The sequence below is a fragment of the Scomber scombrus genome, chromosome 15 (genome assembly GCF_963691925.1).
Source record: "Scomber scombrus chromosome 15, fScoSco1.1, whole genome shotgun sequence".
In the NCBI taxonomy this organism is placed as follows: Eukaryota; Metazoa; Chordata; class Actinopteri; order Scombriformes; family Scombridae; genus Scomber; species Scomber scombrus.
The window spans coordinates 9,855,352-9,872,581 of NC_084984.1; the positions used below are offsets into that span (position 1 = coordinate 9,855,352).

Below are 17,230 nucleotides of genomic sequence, written 5' to 3' on the forward strand. Positions count from 1 at the left end.
TCATTAAAGACAACTTCTTTATGTGCAGACTTATATTAATTGTATATTTCTTTTGAATGCGTGCACTTTGTTGCTCTGTGCAGAGCTGGACTGGAACTCTTGTGAATGGTTTATACTATCTGATCTATAAAACATTAGATGCTCTCCTTACTATGTAAATCCCAGGAACATTGCAAACGTGTATATATAGGCCTAATCTTCAAGAACTTCTGCATATTGCACATTTATATATTGCAGATTTATTTACACAGAGATTGTTTACTGTATATAGTATTTTTATTTGATCACTTTCTCCCTCATGCTGCTACTTTTTGTTTCTCAGTGTACTGCTGTGTCAATTTGAATTCGTCCCAAGGGGATCAATAAAAAAACATCTTATCTTATCTTATCTTATCTTATTATTTCAGTCATTGCTTGTAAATGTTGATTTATTAGAAAACTAAATACTACACTAAGTATACTAAACTAAAATTGGACTAAATAGTTTTAATTTGACTCTAAATGCAGATTTATTGTTTATATTAATTTAGTAATCAATAAAAAAATGTTTTAAAAACAACAACAACAACAATAACATAACTTTACATTTCTTTTGAATGAGTGCAGTTTGCTGTGCAGAGCTGGACTTTTGTGTTTTTGTTCATTCAATAATTCTCCTCTATGGGTTGAATATCTCCGTTGTGCAGCCGGGATTGGACAACCGGGATTGGACAACCGGGATAGAGCAACAGGGATTGGACGGTGGCTCCTCTACCGGGACCCGTCTGAGCGGTTTGAACGCGGAGCTCCGTCCCCATTGGTCGGCCGTGTGTCTGGGGCGTTTCGCTGGGACTGCCCGGTTGTGTCCGGGTAAGATGGCGTTAGAAGAGCAGTGCTCGGCACCACCTCGATGGCGGTCTATATCTTTGACACACGTAGAGTTCCCGGAGGGTACGTAGACTCAACACCTCTCTCTAACTACTGACGCTCTGCTTATAATCGCAGGATTTGTACATTTCGAGCAATTCGTGTGTTTTTTCCCCTCCTCACTGAATGGACACGGCAGTTGGCGATGCTTGCTAAATAGTGAGCCGCTGTTAAAGCCCTGCTGCACAGCGGGGAATGTAACATGGGCTGCCAAATAGGGAGACGGTGGCGCATGCGCAGTTAGCAGTACCGTCCACAATGAAGGCTAGCTAGCCTGCTAGCTGTCTTTAATATCGGCATTGATATTTTATCTCAGGGCAGAGTTTATGTCCTGTTTCCAAAAACACTCGACGAAATTGAACCACTCAGAAGAGCAAAGATAAAATGTATAACTGCGTGAAAATAAATAATTATTTCACCTTTTAAATATGTTTGTAGCCACGATTACGGCTAACGTAGCAGCTAGCTCCTCGGCCTGACACTGATTAGTAAAACACATTGGGTCGAGCTGGCTCTGACAATACAATTATTAATAATATAAAAATCAAATTATGTGATCTTTTAGTTCGTTAGTTAGATGGTGGTTTAGCTTCACCACTTGAGCTTCCTAGTGTGCTCTCAGTTAAATATCTCAACCATCCGGGTTTAAGTGTCACTCCCACCACTGTTAGCTGATGTTTGACAGTGCTGCAAAGTAACTAACTACATTTACTCAAGCTCGTAACTGAAGTATAATTTTGAGGTACTTGTGCTTTACTTGAGTATTTCCATCTTGTGGCACTTTATACTTCCACTTCACTAAATTTCAGAGGGAAAAATTGTACTTTCTACTGTACTTCATTTATTTGACAGCTTTAGTTACTTTTCAGATGAAGATCTGACACAATAAATAATATAACAAGCTTTTAAAATACAACACGTTGTTCAAAATTAAACCAATGTTTTCATCTTTCAGACGTCTTACAGTGTGTGTAGTCGGGGGTCACATTTTCAGAGTTTTTAACAGCTCCACCAAATAGTGATTTTTCCCTCCTAAACTTCTCACATGGTTTCATTTCAATAAATGTTCAAATGATCCAATACTTCACCAAAAATCAAATATTAGAGAAAAAGTCCAAACCCTGAAAACAGATTTGTGTATCAGAACTTTGTGTTTTCTTCTTTCCTCTCCCATTAATCATCTCACGACCCATCACATTTATCAAGTGATCTTTTGAAGGGGCCTGACCCCTAGGTTGGGAACCACTGGACTAAACTAGCTAACTGTATATAAAGTAGTGTAAACTAGCTCCACCTCCAGCAGCTACAACAGTAACATGCAGCTCTAACACTGATGTATTAATAATCTAATGATGTCATATATAATAATATATCAGTCAGAGGGACTAAACCACTTCTTTTACTGTAATACTTTAACTGCATCAAGCTCATAATACTCATGTACTTTTACTTAAGTAGGATTTTTCATGCAGGACTTTAACTTTTAATAGAGTATTCTTACATTGTTGTTCTGGTACTTTTACTTAAGAAAAGGATGTGAGTACTTCTTCCACTGCTGGACTTGTAATGTTACTGGAGTTTATGGTTTATGTCCTAACATCATAACTGTGTCACTGTGTTTTTAGATGATCTGACGGGACAAGTGCTCGCCTACATCAGTCTCCTACCCATTGCGGTCCTTGTGGGTTTTGTTACACTCATAGTGTTTAAACGGGAGCTGCACACAGTGAGTTTATCACATATAAAGTCAATTTTCATTTGTGAGTCTTTGAAGTTAATTTTCTTACAGGAGCTTTTAACAGCATTGTCATGCAGGCCAGAAATGTTTCTAATCGGTTATTTATTGACCTCATTTTACAGATTTCATTCTTTGGTGGGCTCGTCCTGAATGAAGGGGTAAACTGGCTGCTGAAGCACATTCTCAGAGAGCCGCGCCCATGTGCAGGTGAGTGAAGGAACAGGCTGTTTTGTTTTTTTTGTTTTTTTTATTTGTGGTTGGCAGGGTTGAGCAATACTGCAAAATTATCACAATCACCAGAATACCTTCTTCTGATATCAGTCACCAGGTGCAGAAGATCACTAGTTGGGGTGTCAGATATGAGTGTTGTTTGTAACGGCTCTGTACGTTTTACTTTTTTAAAAGCGCTGTGGTCAACCACTCATTTTTAAACCGTGCTATATAAATAAACTGACTTGTCTTGACATCGTTTTAATATAGTTACATAATGCTCTGCACAGTTGCTCTGAGTTTTTCTCTTGAGAAGAAAGTGACTGAATGAAAACTACGATTCACTCTGAAAAACAATAAATGATTCATAATAGGCTGATAAAGAGGTGGAAGATAAGGGTCTAAATATAAGGCAACCCTAATTATTAGATGACCCTCACTTTTCCTACGCCTGATTTGGAAATAACTTACATCATGGTGTAGTTACATACTCACACACACTCTACTACCAGGCTATTGAAAGTGGTCAAAATGTATTTTCTCTAGCAGTTAGTATTCACACGACTGCCTGTTTGTCTTTTGAGCTCCTTATCATCTGTGACAGGGGTGTTTGGCAGCTTGACACATCCTCTTTCCGCAGTAGAGACATTAGAAGATGTTTTTTTATTCATCATGAATTTATTTCCTCTGTGGCAGAAAAACACATCACACATGAGCCTTCAGAAACTCCTGCAGGTTAAACTGGACTAAGAAACACTTTTAGGGCCAACGGACTCGAACACACTCACTATAAACCAACTTAAAGACACTCGCCAGTCTAGCAACATTAAGGCTACTAACAACCCATAATGTAACGGTTTCACGCTGGTTCTTTATCCATTCAAATAGAAGATCTAATGATGTGAACGTGTAAGATGCTTCTACTATTTTAGACGTTTTTCCAGGGAGAAAAAAACCCATTTTATAATCAGACCAATACAGTAGCTGCACTTGAAATAAACAGTCAAAAGTTCTTCAGATGTTTTATGTTGTAATTTTGCTCCACTGCAGCCAGGTATTTAAATATGGGTCAGTGACTTACAAATAAGGGTTAGCAAGATGAGCAATTCAAAAATATCTTTAAAATTGTCTTAAAAGCAGCATTAGGTTGGTTGAAATATACATTTTGTATTTTGGTTGGTTTTATGTCATTTGAAATGACAGCGTCATTTTTTTGTTAACCAAAAGTAAGACTGAATGCTCCTGAAAATGTAAAAAAAGGTGTAACCACAAAAGAATGATGAATATTAAATATTTTATCCACCTACAGTGTATTTAAGTGGACTTATACAAATAATTACTTCATTTAAAAAAAATGTAAATGGTTCCTGATTTACATTATTCCCCAGATTAAATGTAATATTTAGAACAATTGTATTCCATTACCTTTTATTTAATATAAAAAAAGATCATGCCAATCTAGTTAATATGGTGTTATATTGAGAATTTAGTGTTAGTGTTGGTTTAATTTTGTGGTACACAATTTTTATGGTTACACCACTTGAACATTTTTGCCATATTCCTTTAATATATTCTCTCAAAATGGATAAAAAGCAGAAATGTTATGCTGGATCCTAAAAAAAAAAGAACTTGTGCAAGTTATTAATACGTTTATCACATTTTAACCCCTTTAAATTCGAATAAACCACATGGACACAAAAAAACGTCATTGACCCAAATTACTAAGGAGATGTTCAAGAAGCTTTAGTTGTAAACCTGATGATTTACCCTGACCGAAATACTTAAAACATTTACATAGTTTTACATTTGTATGAGGATGTAGAAGGTGAACTCCGTGTTGTAAATGAATATTTATATCAGGTTGTGTTTTTCTTTCTGCAGGGGCTCATTCAACCCTGAACACAGAGTATGGGATGCCCTCCAGTCATTCCCAGCTCATCTGGTTCTTTGTTGTTTACTTCTTTCTTTTCCTTTATTTAAGGTGAGCTTGTTTCTTCTTGTTGTTTAGAGAGGCTTTAGGTCGGAGCTGTGACACTCTTAAAAGTTCAACAACTAATTAAAACTCTGCGGCCCAACAATGTAATCTCTTGTTTTATTAATATCTAACTACCAGGTTGATTGATACACAAGTGTATACTTTATATTTGCATCTGTTTTATTTAGTGAGTGCATTCAGTTGCATTTGTATTTTATTATTATTACATGAAAGAAAATCTTTAAATAATAGCAAAGCTTGTACTGTCTGAGCAGCTCAGTCTGTTAAAGCTTTGAATTTAGTAGCGTTAGTCAGAGGTTGTGGCATGAATATTTGATGTTTTCTTTTGTTATGTAAAGTTCAGCGCGTGTCTCAGCAGCTTCTCACTTTTTTCATGATTGTGTCACTCGCTTTCATTCCACTTTTACAGCAAGTTGTGGCCACAGTGTAAACTTACGCTGTCCTCTCTTTGCAGAATGCATCAAACGAACAATGCTCGATGTGTGGACCTGCTGTGGAGACACATACTGTCCATCGTCCTGTTGGGCATTGCCTTATCAGTCTCATACAGCAGGTAAGGGGCTTTCCTCAGCAAATCAAATGACAGATAAATCCTAAAATCTGAAGTCATCCATTGGTTATTAAGTGAACCTTCACAGACAAACCTGTGTTCTTGGTCCAGTGAGTTAAACTGTGAATATTACAAATTGGCTCACCTTGTATTTGAGAGTTTTGTGGTGTGAAAACTTTGCATGCAATAGATATTTTTGTCCGTCACAATTGGCTAAAAAACAATTTCATCAAGACTGATGAGTAGAAAATCCAAAGTTTTTCTTTTCAGTTATATTAAAGAACATTTTTCTGCCTCTGCGCTGACATTCATTCATAAGATGTGATATCGCAGGAACACCGTGAAGGAATTTCTTCAAATTTGGCACAGATATCCACTTGAAATCAAGGATGAACTGATTACGATTTGGTGGCCAAAAGTCATGATCTCTGTGACCTCACAAAGACAACTCAGTAATTCATACAGTAATTATGACAAAGTTTCACACAGTCTCTAAGTGATGAAAGCATATTTCTCACTGGAAATTATTCACTGGAATCATATATATCAACATAGTTATAACTTCCATTTCACATAAAAATACAAACCTTCCTGAAATGACTGTTTGTATAATTAGAATTTGATCCATTTGGTCCAGTAAAATTTGGAGTCTAGAAGAGCTGTAAGATTTAATTATTTTATCCCGCTGAGAGTTTTAGTAGAAATAATGGGTCACCATTTTTCTTTTAACACGGTATACAGTTGTCCTTCATACATTGTTTCACATATGAGGGCATGGCAGAATTGTTACTAGTTATTTTTCTGAGGATCAATTAATCCACTAATGTTTGCAGACTTATTTGCTGTTATTATGGCAAAGGAAGCCAAATGGTGATTGTTCTGAGAAATTCTCATAAAGACCCCATTTTGACTGTTCAAACACACCAAATTTGATGTAATTTAAAATACATGCTGCTGGTTCTAGGTTACTGACACTCTAAGAGGCCACATTTACAGTCCGTGTGTGCCTGAACGTTGTGTTTTTGCTGTATCTCTCATTCTCAGGGTCTACCTGTTGTATCACACCTGGAGCCAGGTTTTCTACGGCGGAGTGGCCGGTAGTGCAATTGGCGTAATCTGGTTCTTTTTCACACAAGAGGTGCTGACACCATTATTCCCCAAAATAGCAGCGTGGTAAGTAGTGCTCTAATTTCTCTGCTTCCTCCGCATGTCACAGGGGAAGACGATCTCATCCACAGCCTGAATAAAAACTGCTCCATTATGTCTTCCTCTTGATATATTGTGCCCTCTAATTTTGCTTCTTGCAAAAATCCACAGGCCAATATCAGAGTACTTCTTGGTGCGAGACACAAGCCTGATTCCCAACATCTTATGGTTTGAGTACACAGTGACCAGATCAGAGGCAAGGTAAGGTACAACACATTAGAGATCTATCACTCACTCACTGTTACATTTGTCATCTGACCCATTTTTTCTTCTTGCAGGAACAGACAACGAAAGCTTGGAACAAAACTTCAGTGATCCACACAGTTCTTTTATGAAACTGAGTTTAGGACCACACACACACACACACACACACACACACACACACACACACACACACACACACACACACACACACACACACACACACACACACACACACACACACACACACACACACACAGTCATATGTACACACATACAAACAAAGCAAACACTCACTCAATTAAAAAACACACTGGAGAACCATCTTTTTGGACTGACGTGGTTGCAAGGAGCAAAGGGCAACAAAAAAAAACAAAAAACAAAAAAAAATGTTTACAGGTGGCGAAAGAGTGCCTGGACCTGGCCCGGAGCCTACAGCCTGAGCAAGTCCGTCCACACGCCTCTCCTTCTTGTACAGCTTGCCCAAATGCTCTTCAATGCATGCAAGACTGTGCAAGAGGAATACTATTTAATGATAGATTAATATATATATTTTAACTATAAACGCACGCTGACAGTAACAGTGTACTGTAAGAGATTCGAGGAGCCAAAAAAAAAAAAAGAGGCGGCTATGGTCAAGTTTCAAACAAGTTGATGGCCGTCATTGCAGCATGTATTTAGTGATCTTTTTTTCCCCCTCTTCTCCTTTTTTTTTTTTTTTTTTTTTTTTTTTTAAATAAATATTCTGACGGATAGCTGGCGGGAACGGTTGGGGAGGGGGGTTGGTTAAGGCTAGGATGGGGTGGTATATGGAATTAACCATTTTTCATTGTTATATAATAGAAAATGAACCATCTCTAAAAATTGGTATGATGTAATATAAACAAAAATTTGCACTTTGTGAAATTAAAGAAAACAAAAAAAACAAGAAAAAAACGACTAACACTAGTTAAATGTTAAGACCCTGCCCCCTTTTTACCCTCATCAGTCTTTGCTTTGTGTCCATGACTGTCAGTCCTAATATATTAGACTCCAAAGCTTTTCTGCAAGCAGTGTAAATTTAATGTACTCTTGAGCATCGAGGTCAAGGTTAGTGTTTATATCCACGTTTGAGGAACATGAGACTGAATCACAGCAGCAGGTTTCAGGTTTTTTTTGTTCTCAGACACTTTTGGACTTGAGATGGTGTTTTGTTTTTTTGTTTTTTCTTAATGCCTGGCACACAGTAGCAGCCTGGGAACAGAATTCTGGGAATCGATTTTTTTTAATTTAGTTTTTTTTTTTTTACTATTCAGTTTCTTGTTTTCTGCCGTTGCAGAGAACGGAGTTTTCTTTTTACCTGCATTTCCAAGATGACATTCCATAACTTTTTAGTAAGAAAACATACATAATGACTGCTGAGGGTGGACATGCTTTCTTTATTCTCTTTTTTTTCTTCTTTTTTTTTTTTTTTACAGAAAGGAAATTTAAAAAATAAAGCCTCAGGTCAGTCGTAGCATGTGATTATGCTTAATTCCTCACAGCCCACGGCAGCTAATGTTGACAGCTGTCATGTGGGGATCTGAAGCTTATTTAAAACTGTCATATCATTAGCTCCACAAAGGGAAGTAGTTCTCTTAGAATATGTTTTTTTTTCCATGTGTAACCTATATCAGGCTGAATAAAAATGTGTTTATGTACAAAAGATGGTTCAAGTGTCATACTTTAAAATCCAACGGCATCTTTTAACATAAAAATTGCTGTTTTATTTCACCATCTACTCATTAAATTTTCCACTGATATGCATCAGCCAGCCACATGTATTGAGCTATATGATATACATGAGACATCTTTAGTCTAGACCAGGGGATTTCAAAGTGAAAAAAAGGCGCCCCTTCTTTCACCCCTCAGTTGAATTGCTTAATTTCTCTCCATTCCTGGATGCCTACAGGATCATGATTATTTTTTTATGATCCCTTTGATGCTCAACAATTGAGCGAAGATAGCCACATAATGCTGTCTGACATGAAATACACTTAAAAAAGGTCTGTGAAGGCATTTATTTGTTTCTGACTCTGGGAAAGTGAAAAATATATCCATAGAAGAAAAAAGCACACACTCATCACCTCTTGTGGACCCTAGGAAGATGATTTATTAAAAAACATCAACTCTCTTATGTAATAAATCAATACAGAGGTGATGAGTGTGTGTGGGAATTGACTTTTTTCTTTTTTCCCCCTCTTATTGTTTAGAGAGGCTTTCGGGCAGAGCTGTGACATTCTTTAAGGTTCAACAACTAATTAAAACTCTGCGGTCCAACAATGTAATCTCTTGTTTTATTAATATCTAGCTACCAGGTTGATTGGTAAACGAGCATATTCTTTATATTTGTATCTGTTTTATTTAGTGAGTGCATTCCGTTGCATTTGTATTTATTATTATTACATGAAAAAAAATCTTTAAATAACAGCAAAGCTTGTACTGTCTGAGCAGCTCTCAGTCTGTTAAAGCTTTGAATTTAGTAGCGTTAGTCAGAGGTTGTGGCATGAATATTTGATGTTTTCTTTTGTTATGTAACACATACTGTCCATCGTCCTGTTGGGCATTGCCTTATCAGTCTCATGCAGCAGGTAAAGGGTTTTCCTCAGCTAACCAAATCACAGATAAATCATAACATCTGAACCTGTGTTATTTGTCCAGTAAGTTAAACTGTGAATATTACAAATTGGCTCACATCATATTTGATTAGCTTGGAAAAAGGCGCCACCTCCCCCCCCCCCCCCCCCTCAGTTTACTTGATTCATTTCCTTCAATTCCTGGATGCCTACAGGATCATGATTATGTTTTATGATCCCTTTGATGCTCAACAATTGAGCCAAGATAGCCTGATAATGCTGTCTGACATATCTCAGACTACAACAAATACTCTTTTTTTTTTTTTAAAGGTCTGTCTGGAGGCATTTATTTGTTTCTGACTCTGGGAAAGTGTGAAAAACAACTCCATAGAAAAAAAGGTCAATTCCCGCACACACACATCACCTCTGCATTGATTTATTAAAAAACGTTGACTCTCTTGTAGTAAATCAATGCAGAGGTGATGAGTGTGTGTGGGAATTGACCTTTTTCTTCTTTTGAGTTGGATCTTCGGGGAATTTGATTCCTTACACCAGAAGAGAGACTAGGCAAGCGGTGCGCGTGTTGCCTCCTACTCCTACTCTTACTCTTAAAAAACCTCCCGAAAACTGATAAATCTAAAACCTCTCCCAGTGTTATTCCCAGTGTCAGCTTATGAAATCAATTAACATTATTGTGCAATTATTTTGCTGTTCTCAGTCAAAAGGACAGAAAAGGAAAAGAAAAAATTGAGCTTATAACCACATCTCACCTGAGAACATAGATTGCCTTTTTAGACAAATGACCAGTTACAATTTACTTTGACTGTACTGGAGTATTTCAAATGTTAAGCTAATTTATACTTCCTACATTTTTATTTGAAAGTTTTAGTGACTTTTCAAACAATACACATAAAATATATGATTTACAGTTTATAAAACGTTATGCATAGTCACAAATGTAATTACTCAACAGTATATAAATAAGTTGAAACTAACTCCACCTTGACAAGCTTCAACATTGCTCACCTGTTTACACATTTATGCATCAATAATATTAATAATACACTTATGCATGATAATTAAAGTACAACAAGTACTTTAACAAGTACATTTTGCAGATAATACTCTTGTACTCTTACTTAAGCAAGAATTTAAAAACAGGATTTTTCTTTTTCTACTTTTAATTAAGGATCTTAAATATGTCTTCCATCATCAACATTATTCACACTCTTTACACCTACAATGCACCCACGTTTTTGTCTGCAGACATGAATGATTATTATACTATTTTAATTTAAATTTTAGCTTCATTTGCCGGAGACAGAAGCATCTAGGCATTTATTTGGAGACTGTAAGAGCTGGTGTAGGTGACAAGTGAAAAATGGTCCTCTGTACAGTTGAAACAATGAACAACCTCCTTGTCCTGCAAAGGAAGCGTCGTGCATTTCTCTCGCTGTACAGTATTCCCCAGCGTGACTGCCGAAACACTGCAAGAGAAAATACTTCAGGCCTATCTCCTCCTGACTCGCAGAGCAAAGAAACATATGCCCTATTTAAACGACCCATTCTGTGTTTTTGTTCACTTCTCAGGTCTAACCTCAGGCTATCCCCAAACACCCGTTGGAACAGACACAGCCTAGATAAAAAAATGATGAAGACCTCAACCTATTTCTGTTTCTCTAAGCTATTTTCTCTCACCTGCACTGTTTGGATGAGCAGTGGGCACTTCTGCAGAGACTTTGTATGGATGTGAATCAAAGCACACACACACACACACACACACACACACACACACACACACACACACACACACACACACACACACACACATACACACACACACACACACACACACACACACACACACACACACACACACACACACACACACACACACACACACGAATAAATATTTATTGAATTGATCCTGACAATTCCCAATGCCAGAATAGATGTTTAAATCTGGTTATAAAAAGTTAAAGCCACAGTTAGCTTGTATATTATGCAGAGTATCTACATGTAGAGCAATGGTGCCAAGCTGTCCAGAGCTCTCAGTTTTTAAAAAACATAGGACGACTGACATCCACTGGCTGAAGCTTGTTATTGCAATAATGTGATCATATCAAAGCTTAAAGATCCCCATCCACACATGATTTAAGACAGAGGTAGGCAAATAGTGGGCCATGGCCCAAATTCAGCCCTGCAGCAAAAAATATTTGGTCCTGTGATGAATATTCTGACATTCATAGTTCACGTCAAAACTTTACCGTAACTTTTTCACAAATAACAAAATGAACACAAGGCTCCTGTGAATCCGAGTTATTGTCATATATCCTTGTTACATGTAATCCTGCCCCCACACCAGCAGAGGCATTAAAACTGTCATGCTATCTTAAGTCCAATAAACCTTACAGAAATTAAAGTTTAATGCGTGAATTCAACAACTTGTGGCGGTGGAAGAGAAATGCTGTGTTGATGCCATTTTCACTTTTAGGTTCAATCCTTAACAGTGTTGAAAATCTGTTTTATTCTTCAATGAATTAGAAGAAATACACATATAAACCTGAGTTTCCATTGCATCGAATTATCCTGAAAAAACTGGCTCATCGTTGAACCTGACTGCTGACCCCTGTTTTAAGACCTAAAAAAACAAATCTGCTTGGAATAATAATTAGTGTCTGAAAAAGTGTATGTGTACTGGGGCTGAGAGCTACAGACAGTGTAGGGTCAGAAAAGTATTGAGTCATAAGGTGTTGAGATGCACTAATGCACTAATTATTTTTAGTTTTTTCTTGGGATTCTTGACAACAACAATAAAGTATAACAGCAGCTTCATCCTTTTGAATTGTGAGGACATTTCTCATTTGAGATGGACCACTGTCCACCTAATGATGTCCCCCGGGGAACAAATTAAATCGCTAATCAAACAGCGGCGCCAGTTTGATTAACAAGCTGCTGTCTAACTTAACTCCTCCACTTGTTTATTTCTGCTCTGTGCACCATGTTAATCTTAATGGTTTGGCTTAAGGTACATACATAAATGTTACAGCTCAAGCAATCTCAGGCAAGGTTTGCATTTTAGTGTAGTTTTTTCTTTAAATTTAAGATATATTTTTTAGATAATTTAAGAAATATGCCATAATTCAAACTAAATGGTACTCAGATTACTTTCTTTCAGATATTAGACCTTGCTGGTTGTGCATAGTGGACTCAGTACCTTTGCTGACCCTGGATATTGTAGGAATTCTTCACTCAGACTGATAAAGATTGCTATAATGCTCAAATCTGCCCCTTTAACATTTACAGTAAGTGACAGTAACAGCTTGGAAATGGTGACATGTTAAATGGTGTAATATTCTGCTGCTTGTACTATCTGAACATGCAGTATCGTTGAATATGAGTCAAAAGGGTTTAACATCAAAAGTGCACATATTGTGTAAAAGATCTAAAGGGGATAAATTTAAGGAAGTAAACAACTTGTTATTTTATATTTGTTGGTTCCCCTGGTTTGATTACTTCAGCCAAATCTGCTTCTTTGGATTCAAGTCTTCAAAACCACCTAAACATTCACGACAACGAGCGGTGAAGTTGTCTTTCTAAATAAAAATTTTTTTGTCAGATTGTGATGGCTTGCGAATAAAATTTCTGCCAGCAGACATTGGCAAGAATACCAGAGCTTAATCTCACAGGACATCAGCAACAGCAGCAGCAGCTTTGAGTGTGTTCGCTCTTAGAAATGGAAACTGTTCAACGTCTCTGCTCAAATCTAATTTCAAGATATCGCTGTGTGAAGCTTGCCTTGAACATCACTGTTTCACTGTATCTACATCTGCAGAGTCTATGTTAAAAGCACATACAGTATTTATATTGAGGATACAGTAAGCTTTGTACAGATTTATTTGTAGTCACTTTGCCTTAAAGTCTGCTTCCAGTCACAAAATATGTTTATCTTATTGTTACTTTTAAGCTTCACTGTGCAGAATGATGCATGTGCCGAAGGCTGTCTTCACATTGATCTGCTGAAGGCTGAATATTTCTCTTTACTCACCTTAAAGATCAGCTCCAGACATGCCTCAGGACATATGAAAATTCTCTACTTGAAAAATATAAATTGTGACTGATGTGTATCGCCTTCAAAAATGTTAACTTAACTTGTTAAAAATCCTCAAAATTACATCTATTCCTCCCTCGTTGAATAATCCAGGATTTATAGATATGCAAATATGTTTCATTTCAAAAGTTTAAGATGTCTCCTACTTTACTGAAAAGTTCATTCTCAGTGTATGTGCACTCGGAGGCTTCAGGTTTCCACATCACACTTATGTAAATTGAATACTGGCCCTCGATTGACTCCAATTTAGATGTGATGTCACAAATTCTGCTTGTCTCAGATTTAAAGTGAGTAAAGAGGAACGTTCCACTTTCAGCAGATGAATGTAAAAACAGCCTTTTAGTGTCAAACTCTGCATATATATCGTTCTGCACAGTGAACCTCAAATATCCAACTGAGGGAACAAGAGGGAAAACACATTTTTGAGTGGATAGGGACTTTAAAACCTTAAGTTAAAAGGATAATTTCACAATTCTTCTTAAAACAACAGTCAGGCGCCAAAATGTACACTGTCAGAGATTTTCCTCGCCGTAATCATTCCTTTCAATGTAAGTGATGGAGGCAAAAATCCACAGTGTATCTACACAGTCAATTTGTGCACTTAAAAGTTTGTGTGAATCTTATATGAGGCTCCAGCAGTCTGAGCTGGCCATATCAAGTGGATATCTGCCACATTTACAGTCTTTTTAGCATCAGATTCCCTCTTTGTGTTTCCCTGTTGAGCTGTGGTGGAAGTAGAGTACTAAAAAGAAGGACTTTAGCACTAAAAAGACTGTAAAGTTGAACGATGTCTACTTGATTTGATTAATTTGCTGAAGCTTCATGAGCTTCAGATGAACCTTTTAAAAACATTTTTGCATAGAAGGAAGACTGTGGATTTTGTCCCCCATCACTTACACTGTAAGTGCATTATGAAGGGATCGTCTAATGGTCAGTATGAACAGGAGGAATGATCATGGCAAGAAAAACAGATTTAAATGTTCATTTGTGCACCTGACTGTTGTTTTAGGACAGACTTGGACAAATAGTGACCAGTCCTTTACCCGTGTGCGAGCATTATTTATGACATCACTTTTGTCCAGGATGCAGTTTACTAAAGTATGATGTGGAAACTTGAAACCTCCAGTGTCCATAAACTGTGAATGAACTTTAAAGTGAAGTAGGAGGCATCTTGTGTCCAGCAGCTCAACTTTAGAAATAAAACACAATTTGCATATTCATAGATTCTGGATTTTTTAATGAGGGAGGAGAAGTAGATGCCATTTTAAGAACTTCAAACTAGGTTACTGAACTTCTTTTTTTGTGGGGAAAAAAACATATGAGACACAAACTATTAATCAAAACATGTCTGGAGGGGATCTTTAAGAATGTAGCACCCTTACATTTTCTGTATTAAAATAATCAATGACTTTTTTCCCAGACACTCACCTCAAGTTATTGTAATGAGGCAACGACTCAAGCATTAATAACTGCTTAAATTAGTCATTTTGTGATCAATCCTCATCTAAGAAAGGGCAACAGACTTTAAATCACATCACACAAAAACTCAGCAGTTTCTCTTTTATCAAATCAGTGTCAAGTCAAATTGAGCAAGTGCTGCATCTGTACACAAAGTGCTTCTACTATTACAGCAGCACCACTAGATGGCAGCCAGATTACATCTTCCGTCAGGACTGTAACGAGATTAGAGCAGATTTGTTTAGGAGCCATAACGACATTAAAACAGTACAGGCTTACTGTAACTTATACAACCAACAAAAGCATTTACACACCGTCAGCATGACTCTCTGGGAGCTTTATCACTGTTCAAAGATTCATTATAGGCCAGTCAGTCAAGTCAGAAATGTGTCCAATTATAATCATCAACTTATTATCTGCATATGTAGGGGGAAAAAAGGCCAGATTTTGCTTTGATTGATTTGACAAATTCTTGACATGTTTTATTTTCAACACATCAGCTAAAATAATAACCAAGAGTCATTGTTTTGTCCATGTGAGAATTATGTGAACTGGCCAAAGAAATAGGATTTTAACCCTTTCGTGCATGAATTATGATAACCATAGTCAGGAGTTGTTTTTATTTCTCTTTAGGCATGAAAAAGAATATTTGAACCTCTTTTTCCCCCCATCAAATTACATTACATTACTGATACTGATTACTGATTTACAACCAAAAAAAGTTACCGCAGATGAAGTGGTATTGTATGGGAGGATGCACTATTGTCCTCTGTGGTGGCTGAAGTGCAACTATGCCATCAATATCCATCATCATGCATATATAAGAAAACAGTTTTTGAATGGCTGTCCACTGTAGTGACCACTATACGTGAAAAGGGTTAAAAACAATCAACAATTATACAAGATCATTTTCAATATATACAGTAATATAAGTGTTCTGAAATGATAGTATAGTTTCCTTTGTAAAAACATTAAGATGCCCCAACACAACCCCCATAAACTGATATTGTCATAATGAATATAGATGGATGCCTCTACCTACTTCCTCCAGTTTAACTTTCAATAAATATTCATCACAAAAGTTTGTAATTGCTTATTAAAAATGTTGATATGAAGAGGTCAATGAGTCAAATTCAAGCTGCATTTATAGTAGTCAGTGGGCAATATGATATTAGAAGTAAGAATCAAAAGGTAAAATACATAGACCCACAGATTAAGATAAAAATAAATGACAAAAGAAATAATGGCAGCAAGGTTTCAAAATAAAAAAAAAAGTTAAATAATCAAAGTTTAATGAAGAGATTCATATCGACTCTGTGTGCCAACTTCACTTGAAACTCTGCAGAGGCTGTAATAATTAGAGCCATTATCTCCTGAGCTGAAGCGTGTAAACAACCTGTTGGGGTTTTTTTTGCAGATACTATTGATTTAACAAATGTATCAGCAGTGACATAAGGCGCGTTCAAACTTCCGCCCTCAGATTTCTTTTTTTGTCTCTTGGATAAGACATAAAATACCACAAACAACCTGCCTGATTGTAAATTAACCATGAAAGCGTTCAAATAAATATTGGAGCATCGACAGCACAATGATTTCTTACATTCTTCACTTTTATTTGGCTTTGTGGACGTATTTTTCAATCTTACGGGAGTAAAATGGCCATTAATGAGCCAGAAGTTTATCTTGTTAATGATCTCATTTGATCTAAACTCTGTAAAACAGCTCACTCAGCCTAATGATTCATTCATGTCAGTCACGACTTGATATACAGGAAGAAAATCAGCAGCTATTTAGTTCATTTGTCATGATATATGTTTCTGAGCAAACACATTATGAGATTAACTAGATGAACCCATTTTGTCAAATCACATCATGGCACCTACAGTAAGCAGCCAGACTCTGTTTGATTATTATTATGAATAATGTAATGACAGAATGAGACTATCATGAAGAAAACTGCTTCACTATAAGTGTAATTTAAGTGTTTATTCTGTCTGATGAGCAGTGCTCAGAACCTTTATTTAAGTAAAGGTACCAGAACAACAATGTAAAAATACTCCATTACAATAAACATCCTCCGTGAAAAACCCTACTCAAATAAAAGAACATAAGTATAAGCAGACAAATGTAGTTATAATATTGCATTAAAAGCAGTTAGTCCCTCTGACTGATATTATATATGACATCATTAGATTATTAATACATCAGTGTTAGAGCTGCATGTTACTGTTGTAGCTGCTGGAGGTGGAGCTAGTTTACA

The 17,230-nt window shown here is 36.6% G+C and overlaps 1 protein-coding gene across 1 annotated transcript; it reads left to right on the forward strand.

Annotated features, from left to right (window-relative positions):
• Nucleotides 1-724: 724 nt before the first annotated feature.
• On the forward strand, nucleotides 725-7,014 carry dolpp1 (dolichyldiphosphatase 1). The gene is made up of 8 exons (XM_062434125.1): nucleotides 725-930; nucleotides 2,532-2,632; nucleotides 2,767-2,851; nucleotides 4,736-4,835; nucleotides 5,305-5,403; nucleotides 6,445-6,573; nucleotides 6,718-6,807; nucleotides 6,885-7,014. Exons 1-8 carry the CDS (start codon nucleotides 855-857, stop codon nucleotides 6,919-6,921), a joined length of 717 nt encoding a protein of 238 aa, XP_062290109.1. The 5' UTR covers nucleotides 725-854; the 3' UTR covers nucleotides 6,922-7,014.
• The last annotated feature ends 10,216 nt before the right edge of the window (nucleotides 7,015-17,230 follow it).

Bases quoted from the DNA above. Each gene is read 5' to 3' on its own strand.
- dolpp1 (XM_062434125.1), top strand. From the start codon at position 855: ATGGCGTTAGAAGAGCAGTGCTCGGCACCACCTCGATGGCGGTCTATA. The intron at 4,836-5,304 runs GTGAGCTTGTTT...CTCTCTTTGCAG, and splicing joins TTTCTTTTCCTTTATTTAAG to AATGCATCAAACGAACAATG. The intron at 6,574-6,717 runs GTAAGTAGTGCT...AAAAATCCACAG, and splicing joins TTCCCCAAAATAGCAGCGTG to GCCAATATCAGAGTACTTCT.